General features: G+C 37.2%; 1 protein-coding gene across 2 annotated transcripts; it reads right to left on the bottom strand.

Moving 5' to 3' along the window:
* Positions 1-7,326: 7,326 nt before the first annotated feature.
* Positions 7,327-9,863, bottom strand: LOC104093941 (putative pentatricopeptide repeat-containing protein At3g23330). Of its 2 annotated transcripts, XM_033655552.2 has the most exons (2): positions 9,229-9,863; positions 7,327-9,132 (listed from the first exon to the last, which is right to left on the bottom strand). In XM_033655552.2, the coding sequence occupies exons 1-2, from the start codon at positions 9,598-9,600 to the stop codon at positions 7,387-7,389; spliced, it is 2,118 nt and encodes a 705-aa protein (XP_033511443.1). In that variant the 5' UTR covers positions 9,601-9,863; the 3' UTR covers positions 7,327-7,386. The 2 variants fall into 2 exon arrangements, with proteins under 2 accessions (XP_033511443.1, XP_009598079.1); XM_009599784.4 differs by having other exon boundaries at positions 7,327-9,863.
* Positions 9,864-11,254: the final 1,391 nt, after the last annotated feature.

Here is an 11,254-nt window from a genome sequence, read left to right as displayed (position 1 = left end):
GCAATTGGGATTTGGGATCTTGCCAAACTGTGGGCAAAATCTATGTCCAAACATATATTTACCAAATAAATCCCAAATTTATTTTGGCAAAACTCATGGCCAAATGGGTCCTTAAAAAATTAGACTGCAAGGAGATCACAAAGATCAAACATAAGAAAATCACAGGCATACTTTGTTTAGTTCTGCATCTAAAATGTTGGTTTCACATGCCACCTGATAAAGAACAAACAGTGGATAACTCAAATGACCAAATACATTGTTAATTCAGACACATTTGTATAAAACTACTATACTTACGATTTTATATATTGTCTTTCTTTGGTCCAATTTCATGGATACTTTATTGGTACTATGAAAGGGGAGTCTTGGCGTAACTTGCTGCCATGTTATCAGGAAGTCACAAGTTCGAGCCGTAGAAATAGCATCTTGCAGAAATGTAGGGTAAGACTGCGTACAATAGACCCTTGTGGTCTGACCCTTCCCCGGACCCCGCGCATAACGGAAGCTTAGTGCACCAGACTGCCTAAATACTTTGCTGGTAATATGACCTATTCCTGATGTGAAATGGGATCTGTCTCCTTAACGCCAACTCCTATCAGAAAATACAAACTTCATCATCTCACACTCCCATAACAAAGATCCCCCCCAATGTAGAATAAACAATTCACAGCTAAGCTTCAGAAAATTCTTTCTCAAGGTGTGGCAAGTACTTTACATGCCCACATTGTAGCATCATGCAGCATGCTATAATCTGCAAAAAAGACTCACAGATCTTGCAGCTTGACCTGATATCTTCCAAGTTTCATCCCATTTCCGTTCACTCGCTATGCTACCAAATGTTCAAAGGCCATAAACCAATATAGTTAGAAGAGGAATGAAATCTTTGCCAAAATTCATGAGAGCTCCTAAGCCATTCAGCACCAAGAAAGTACAAGAAATATAAATAAACAGTCTTGCAAAGAGAACAACCAACAACAACCAACCCAGTGTAATCCTACAAGTGGGGTCTGACGATGGTAGTGTGTACGCAGACCTTACCCTTACCTTTAAGAAGGCAGAAAGTGTTGAGGTTTTGTTTTTAAGATGAAATAGTCTTAAAATGAGGGTGAATGGGAAATGGAGGGAAAATGAAATTTTTGAGTAAAGTTTTAAATTTCCCCCTCTGTATTTGTGTTATTCTTATTATTCTGCAAACTAAAACCTTTGTGGTTTTGTGTACTCCCGTTTTGGAGAGTAAAGCCTTCGTGACATTTTGTTGGAGATTAAAATCTACGTGATTTTTACTCCAGTTTGAAAACGTGTATTAAACGTTTCTTTGTGTCATTCTTTTACAGAAAAAATGACGATTGAAAGCGAAAACCAAGTTGTTCCGATGGTGACTGCCAACGCATCGACAAGCCGAACACCGGTGTTGGCACCGGCAGAAAAATTCGAAAAATTTTTTGGGATTGATTTCAAGTGCTGGCAGCAGAAGATGTTCTTCTACTTAACTACGTTATGTCTACAGAAGTTCATCAAGGAAGATGTTCCTGATCTGCCGGATAAAACTCCAGATAATGAACGCTTTCTCGTGATTGAAGCGTGGAAGCATTCTGATTTTTTATGCAAGAATTATATTCTTAGCGGACTGGATGATAATCTGTATAATGTATACAGTAGCATGGAGACATCCAAAGAATTGTGGAATGCGCTTGAAAAGAAATATAAGACTGAAGATGCCGGGATGAAGAAATTCGTTGCCGCAAAATTTCTGGACTACAAAATGATAGATAGCAAGTCTGTTATTACTCAAGTCCAGGAATTGCAAGTGATTATTCATGATCTACTTGCTGAAGGTCTTGTAATCAACGAAGCATTCCAAGTAGCAGCAATGATTGAGAAGTTGCCTCCGTTGTGGAAGGACTTCAAAAATTATTTGAAACACAAACGAAAGGAAATGTCCCTTGAAGATCTCATTGTTCGGTTGAGAATCGAAGAGGACAATAAAGCTGCTGAAAGGAGAGGCCGTGGAAATTCAACAATAATGGGAGCAAATATTGTTGAAGCTAACAAAAAGAGGAAGAAGGCTTCTGGTCCGAAATACAACCCAAGCAAGAAGCGGTTCAGTGGAAACTGCTACAACTGTGGGAAAACCGGACACAAATCTACGGAGTGTCGTGCTCCGAAGAAAGACAAGAAAAGGGGTCAAGCAAACATGGTAGTAAACCATGATGATGTTGATAACTTGTGTGCCATGCTCTCTGAATGTAACTTGGTGGGAAATCCTAAACTGTGGTGGTTTGATTCAGGAGCCACTCGCCATGTTTGTGCAGTTAGAGAGGCTTTTGCTACCTATGCTCTTGCTGAACCCGGAGAGACAGTTTATATGGGAAATGCTTCAACAGCAAAAGTTGAAGGATATGGGAAGGTATTTCTAAAAATGACTTCTGGCAAGGTCATGACTTTGAACAATGTCCTTCATGTTCCCGAAATGAGAAAGAATTTAGTCTCTACTAGACTTCTTGTTAAGGACGGTTTTAAGTACGTTTTTGTGTCCAACAAGGTTGTCATTAGTAAGAATGAAATATTTGTAGGAAAAGGTTACCTCACCGAGGGCCTTTTCAATCTGAATGTAATGGTTGTGGAAAACAATAATAATACTTCAGCTTCTTCTTACTTACTTGAGTCAAATAATTTATGGCATGTACGTTTGGGTCATGTCAATTATAAAACCTTACGAAAAATGATTAACTTGGAAGTATTGCCTAAGTTTGAATGCGAAAAATCAAAATGTCAAACAAGTATAGAATCTAAGTATGTTAAACATCCTTATAAGTCAGTTGAAAGGAATTCAAATCCTTTAGACTTAATTCACACAGATATTTGTGACATGAAGTCAATACCATCTCGCGGTGGAAAGAAGTATTTCATAACTTTTATTGACGATAGTACTCGATATTGCTATGTTTACTTACTGAATAGTAAAGATGAAGCAATAGACGCATTCAGACAATACAAAAATGAAGTTGAAACGCAACTTAACAAGAAAGTAAAAATGATAAGAAGTGATAGGGGTGGTGAATATGAATCTCCTTTTGAAGAAATATGTTTAGAATATGGAATTATTCATCAAACAACAGCCCCTTACACGCCCCAATCTAATGGGATTGCGGAAAGAAAGAATCGCACATTAAAGGAGATGATGAATGCGTTGTTGATAAGTTCTGGTTTGCCACAGAACTTGTGGGGGAAAGCCATTCTTACGGCTAATCAAATATTAAATCGAGTGCTACATAGCAAAACACAATCCATTCCATATGAAAAATAGAAAGGAAGGAAGCCCAACTTGAATTATTTTAAAGTGTGGGGGTGTTTAGCAAAAGTACAAGTTCCTAAACCCAAAAGGGTAAAGATAGGACCGAAAACCATTGATTGTGTTTTCATAGGATATGCGACAAATAGTAAAGCATATCGATTTCTGGTTCATAAATCAGAAAATCCCGACATTCATAATAATACGGTTATAGAATCAGATAATGCTGAGTTTTTTGAAAATATATATCCGTATAAAAAGGAGTGCGAGTCGTTTGGTGAAGGATCTAAACGACCTCGGGAAGAAACAAAAGAAAGTACATGTAATCAGGAGGATCCAAGACGTAGTAAACGTCAAAGAACGTCTACTTCATTTGGATCAGATTTTGTGACTTTCTTATTGGAGAATGAGCCTCAAACATTTAAAGAAGCTATGATTTCTTCGGAATCATTATTTTGGAAAGAGGCAGTAAATAGTGAAATAGAATCCATATTGAACAACCATACATGGGAATTGGTTGATCTTCCTCCTGGAAATAAACCTTTGGGTTCTAAATGGATTTTTAAGAGAAAAATCAAAGATGATGGCACTATTGATAAATTCAAGACAAGACTCGTAGTCAAAGGGTATAGACAACGAGAAGGTCTAGACTACTTTGATACATACTCTCCAGTTATAAGAATTATGTCCATACGGATGTTAGTAGCATTAGCTGCAGTGTATGGTCTTGAAATTCATCAAATGGATGTTAAGACGGCCTTCTTAAATGGAGAGTTGGAGGAAGAAATTTACATGGAACAACCTGAAGGGTTTGTGGTTCCAGGTAAAGAAAAGAAGGTATGTAGACTTGTTAAGTCTCTTTACGGACTAAAACAAGCACCCAAACAATGGCATGCGAAATTTGACCAAACAATATTGTCAAATGGTTTTAAGATAAATGAATGTGATAAATGTGTGTACATTAAAAATGTTTTAAATCGCATAGTCATTGTTTGCCTATATGTGGATGATATGCTGATAATGAGTAATGACATTGCCAACATAAATGCTACTAAGCGTATGATCAATATCAAGTTTGATATAAAAGACTTGGGAGTTGCTGATTTAATTCTGGGAATTAAGATCCATAAGACTCTTCAAGGTCTGGCATTGTCACAATCTCATTATATTAAGACAATACTTGAAAAATTCAAGCACTTGGGCTTTAAAGTTGCAAAGACTCCAATTGATATGAATCTTGCATTAGCAAAGAATAAAGACCAAAGCATATCACAATTGGATTATGCTCGTGTGTTGGGATGCTTAATGTATATCATGAATTGTACACGACCAGATATAGCTTGTGCTATAAGTAAACTGAGTCGATATACGAGCAATCCAGGCCAATCTCATTGGATGGCAATGAAATGAGTTTTGGGATATTTAGAACATACCCAGAACTTTGAATTGCACTACAGTAATTTCCCTGCGGTGATTGAGGGATACTGTGATGCAAATTGGATCACCGGTTCAACTGATTCTAAGTCCACAAGTGGATATGTATTCACTATTGGTGGAGGAGCGGTATCTTGAAAGTCGTCCAAACAAACATGTATTGCCCGCTCTACAATGGAGGCTGAATTCATAGCCTTAGATAAAGCCGGTGAAGAAGCTGAATGGCTCCGGAATTTTTTGGAAGACATTCCATTTTGGCCCAAACCGTTGGCACCAATATGCATACATTGTGATAGTCAAGTGATAATTGGAAGGGCTGGGAGCGTTATGTATAACGGTAAATCTCGTCATATACGACGAAAACATAAAACCGTTAGGCAATTACTCTCTAGAGGAATTATCACAATTGACTATGTAAAGTCCAGTGATAATGTGTCGGATCCATTTACAAAAGGCCTAACTAGAGAGGTAGTTGAGAAATCATCAAGGAGAATGGGGCTATGGCCGAGAACAAGTCATTGTGGAGGTAACTCTACCTAGAAGACTAGAGATCCCAAGATCTAGGTTCAAGGAGATCAAACAAAGTCATTAATGACGGTTCAACATTGTCAAATAAAATTTTAGTCCGTTCTCGTGATGAGACAATGTTCAGTACCAAGGATAAAGCATTAAGGTTTTTTAATGATTTTTAAATTTGATACGGGGTATATCAAATAGTGTATCTACAGGATGACACGTTTAGGAATCACCTATGTAAGTGTGAAGTGTTAGCCGCTTCAAGAAAAACTTTGTAAGGCCAGTTCTCTACGCACTTATGAAACCAGGCAGTGTTCATGGCTGAAACGAACACAACAATGAGAACCAAAGACGGTTAATGGTTGATTGTGTGACTTATGGTTGTCTAGGTATACACCAAAGATCGACGGTTCAAAGATATCAAATCTACCGATTGATCGAGTATATCCGACATAAGTTTACTACGGAAAGTTCAAAGGGAAACCTACTTATCCAGATGCGATTAATCCTTGCTTGTAAATCACACAGTTTTTTCATGCATACTTCCGTGATATAGCCATTCCCCATTCATGTGGGGGATTGTTGAGGTTTTATTTTTAAGATGAAATAGTCTTAAAATGAGGGTAAATGGGAAATGGAGGGAAAATAAAATTTTTGAGTAAAGTTTTAAGTTTTCCCCTCTTGACAATGAGACATTGTCCCATATTGGAAGAGGAAAAGATTTTGGTGGGTATATATATAATTGCTCTTCTTGTAGCTCTTAAAGAGTTAAGAAGAAAGCAAGCCTCGCGCCGTCGTCGTCGTCGCTCGCTCGGCTCGGCTACGGCTACGGCTACGGCTTCGGCTTCGGCTTCGGCTTCGGATTCGGATTCGGATTTGGTCAATTGATTGATTAATTTTTTGGACCAAATTTATATGTTAATAGTAAATATTAACCTAAGATTATCCGCATTTGTAACGGATATTTTTCAATCCGTGTATTGACCACAAGGCAGCCGCCTAATGCTCTTCCCACCATGATTGTGCTTGCTCCAGAAACAAGCTAATGCTTGCTCCACCATGGAGGGTGGACGATTGTTCTTCTTCAACACTGGCTGCTATATATATGTGCAGTAGCTGTTGAAGAAAGACACACAACACACAAGACATAAACTGAAATCGCTCAACAGATTTGGCTATACATTGCACTCCTTCCTCTCAGCATTTCCATACGATTTTTTGAGTTTCTACTCCCTCGTTCTGCATTGTTTTTAACTTCAAACAAAGCAACTGTAAGTGTGATTTGCTACCGAACTTTGTGTTCGCTTAAACACTGGGGTTTGAAGTACCGCTACACCAGTGTGTGATTCGTTCTATCCTGGGAGGAAATAATCCATTACCTTGGGTACTAGGAGGGGATTAAATTCCTTAAGGAAACACTGTGAATTCAGTGGGCTCGAATTATTTATTGTTTCATTACGATAACTTATATTTTGCAGAATTATTATTTACAAATACAGCAATATTGGCGGGACTAACAGAAAGGCTGTTTCAGGCGGACCCAGCCTTGCAAAGAGAGAAAAAACATATTTTGACTATTCAGAAGTTCCATATCTTACCCTCCATTAAGTGTCTAACAATGTTTAAGCAAATGTACAAAGATACTTTCCAAAATGACAAAGATTGCATTATTTTTGGCATCAAAGATTTCACAGTTTCCAGAAAATTCTCTTTTCAGGTCGCAAAATAATCAAGCATCACAGAAAAATTTGTAATTTACACAAAAAAATTTAAAGTTTTAAATCCAGTTCCAAGTATCCTCCTCAGTTGAATCCTATACGACCTTATGAAATTTCCAAAATGTCATCGCCAATGAAGACATAACAACCATAAGCTCTTAGTGCTCCACGGTCTCTAAGCTTTTGTAACACCAGGAGAAAATGGGAAGTTTACATCAGACCATTTATCCACTTAGCTAGATAAATGGATTGATGAAACTTTCAGACCAAAGCACGGACATGCTCTCTAGATTTGCTAATAAAATGCCAAATACTAGAGACTATCTGAACTCCTACATAATCTCTTTTATGTGTTTCCCCCTCTCTTTTTTTGCTTACAATGAAGCCCTTTACTGCCATCTTATGGATACACCTCCATCGTTACTGTCACCAGTAGTCTCCACATGAGCAATTCCCATCTTTGAAATGGTGAAATCGACTATTATCTCTCACAATTATCTCTCTCCCCCAAATTTTGGATATGAATTTTATGGCTGTGTGACAGTCTACACATACACGGAGATTCTTGGTTATGCGAATGGTTGTCCCAGCAGGCGTACTAATAATGCCGAATGCTATTGCAAGCCGTTCACTATGAGTATAGAGCAAATCACCCTTTTGCTCCTCATCAACATCATGTAGTGCCTCACTCGTCTCAGGAGCGTAACCTTCTTGTTTCAAACGTTCATAAAGATCTCTTAGTGCTTCATGTATCTGATCATAATATGGGTGAGATGTGTCTCCCGAGACAAAACCATGCACTTTGTTTCTTACTTCTATCCAGCTGCAGGCTGGTGGTTTCCTCATTCCTTTCTTCTTCATATTAGTTCTTAATTTTGATGCATCTTTCCATCTCCCAGCTGCAGAATACATATTTGACAAGAGCAGATAAGGTCCCATGTTCTCGGGATCGGCTGTAGTCATTTCTTTGGCAACCTTTTCAGCCAGTTCAACATTTTTGTGAACTCGGCAAGCTGATAAAAGCGTAGCCCAAATACCCCCGGTGGGCTTAATAGGCATGTCAGTGATAAACTTATAAGCTTCCGTTAATCTTCCAGCACGACCAAGAAGGTCTGCAATAGCAGCGTAGTGCTCGATGTCAGGAGAAACACCACATTTGCTCATACTTGTAAAATAATGCCAACCTTCATCAACCAAACCGGCGTGGCTGCAAGCTGTTAAAATAGCTAGATAGGCCACAGCATTGGGCTTTATCCTCTCACGCTCCATATTTTCAAATAGAATAATGGCCTCGCGAGCATGTCCATTCAACGCATAGCCCATGGTTATGACTGTCCATGAAACTGAATCGTGTACCTCCATCCTATCGAAAATCCATCTAGCAGTCATTATCTTCCCGCATTTGGCATACATGTCCACGAGTGAGCTAGCTATATACATGTTTTGATCAAATCCCATTCTCGTTATGTATGCGTGGAGCTGTTTCCCGAGATGTAGTGTGGTCAAATGAGCACAGGCCGGCAGTATAGCTGAGAAAGTAACTTCCACAGGCTTGACATTAGCAGCTAACATCTGCCTAAACAATCTTAGCCCTTTGTCGAAAGTACCATTCTGCACACATCCTGCTATTATTGTGTTCCATGAAACATCATCCTTTTGTGGTAATAAATCGAACACCCTATAAGAATCCTCAACCCTAGTACAAGTCGCGTACATATCAATCAAACTACTGGCAATAAACTCATCTTTGTCAAACCCATGTCTATTCGCATACCCGTGAATCTCTTTTCCCTTTGTAACGTCTACGTGCCTCGCAAAGACAGGAAGGATGCTCGACAGAGTGAAACAGTCAGGCTTCAAATTGGCATTGCTCATCTCCCTTAACATATCCAGAGCTTCCTCATACAGCCCACTTTGTACATTCCCACCAATCACAGTATTCCACGAAACAACATCTTTATTCGGCATCATTTGAAAAATCTTACTCACATTATCTAATCTTTTATCCTTTTCCACTCTCCTCCCATTTAAAGAATCAAAATTGCTTTTTTCACTTCTTATCAACTCATTTCTTGTTTCCTCATATAAAACAGGTACTAAATTGCTTCTACGACTACTAAAGCGACGTGTCTGGGGAATTTTATCAAACACATGGCAATCATGTGATGAAACCTGCAATTTTGCATACATATTCATGAGTGCATTTCCAGTATAAAGATCAGATTCCATACCAAACCTTACAACACAACCATGAACAGATTCACCAACCCTCAATTCTTTCAAATGGGTACAAGCTCTTATTAGAGCAGGAAACACATCTTGGCCAGGTAACTTTCCAAAACCTCTCATTTCAACAAAACAAGCTAAAGAATCAAGAAAATAGCCATTACAAGAGTAACACTTAATAACAGATTTAAAAGCTTTTGTGGGTACATAACAAAAGGTGTTAAAAACTTGTAAAGATTCTTTTAAAAGGTTAAGGTCAGAGTAAATGCCAAGAATTATAGTGGCAAGTGAAACAGACCTTGACCCTCTTGTTTTCACTATTTGGGCATGGAGTTGCTTAGCTTGTGACTTTGTTTTTATGGATGATGGGTTTCTTAAAAGGGTTTTGATTACATTTTCATAGGAAGAATCCATTTTGGTACACTGGTTTTTTGGGTGAATGAATCTTGAGCTTTTTTTAAATGGTCACATTAGTGAAGTTGGAAATTGTAAATAAGACATGTTTAGAAGAACTTAGGATTTTGTTGAAGATTGGTTTGTGATTGTGCTATTGTCAAAAATTAGGGGGAGTTTTGGTTTTTGCTTAGTTAAAAGGCCAAAGGAAAGATGGATGCAAGAATGTGATGTTCTAGCTTCTGATGTAACAAAAAATTAAAAACAGAAGGAGAAGGAGAGCCAATGCAGAAAATGAATCCTTAAAATGAGACTGTAAGCTGCTGGATCAAAGATCAGTTATATTTTTTCTTTTGGTTTGTTTCTAAATTGCGCCAAGAAAAAAAAAATGCATTAAAACTGCAAGAAGCGGAGACTTGGCGTAACTGATAAAATTGATGTGATATGACCGGAAGCTCACGGGTTCGAGCCGTGGAAACAGTCTCTTGCATAAATGCAGGATAAGGCTGCGTACAATATACTCTTATGGTCCGACCATTTCCCGGACTCCACACATAGCGGGAGTAAGGCTGCGTACAAAAGACTCTTATGGTCCGATCATTTCTTGGACCCACACATAGCGGGAGCTTAATGCATCGGGTAGTACGCGTGTTACGCTTGAGCTTATTCCCGAAATTTTATTAAAACAGATAAATATTATATTAAAAATTATGTTTGAGTTATAAAATGTTTAAGAGCTTAGGTAACTGAAATTGATGAATAAAATAAGTGAGCACAGTAAGAATTCTAATTAGAATAATTTGTTCGTATCAATTATTTTGATAATAGCAGCAAAAGCTTAAATATTTATTTACACAATTGAAATGAAAGAGAATAATTTTTTTAAAGGATATATTTCATGCATGTAATACAAAAAGAATATTTAAAATAGAGATATACTTATACTATATTTTTTATATGCTTGAAAATTTTGTTCAATTATTTTCTTTCAACATTATATATTCCAAAAAACTATTTTTTATTTTTACTTTTTAAATAAAATTAATTTATTTTATATGTAAGTCCATAATATAGAGTAAAAAGCGAAAGAATTATAATATAAAACGGATATTAAAGAAAATAAATGTTGATAATTTAGAGGGTAAAATTGGTATTTTACTACCGAAGATTTGAGAAATCTAAATTGAGTAACCTTCTGCGTGCTATAGAAATAATTAAGTGACTTTTCTGTTACAAACAAAAGGAACATGACTTTACTAGGTAATTTCGAATAGTTAAGTGTTCATTTGAGTTATGGACTCAATATACACACACCCTAGTTATTTCGACGAAGACCTACTATCTCATAACTTAAAAGTACTTTTGTTTCTATCGAGATTTGAACCCAAATTACTATGAGAGCTAACGACTTAAGGGGTCGTTTGGTGGAGGAATAAGTTATCCCGAATTATAACAATGGGATTATAATATGAGGATTAAATAATGACAGAATTATTTAATTAATATATTTTTATTGAAAGATGTTTGGTTCATTGAACTAAAAATAGAATATACGAGGTATAATATAAATATGTATTTGGTGTATACTTGATAAGTTGGGATAAACTTTTATTTTCAGTTTTAGCCTTGGATTGTTAAAAAGACTTTGGGAAAAAGCCTTGGAGAAGGGCATCTT

This window comes from Nicotiana tomentosiformis, chromosome 9 (assembly GCF_000390325.3).
Source record: "Nicotiana tomentosiformis chromosome 9, ASM39032v3, whole genome shotgun sequence".
Lineage (NCBI taxonomy): Eukaryota > Viridiplantae > Streptophyta > Magnoliopsida > Solanales > Solanaceae > Nicotiana > Nicotiana tomentosiformis.
This window is presented reverse-complemented; position numbering and strand designations above follow the sequence as displayed.

Excerpts from the sequence above, each read along its gene's own strand:
- LOC104093941 (XM_009599784.4), bottom strand. The coding sequence starts at position 9,600 with ATGGATTCTTCCTATGAAAATGTAATCAAAACCCTTTTAAGAAACCCA.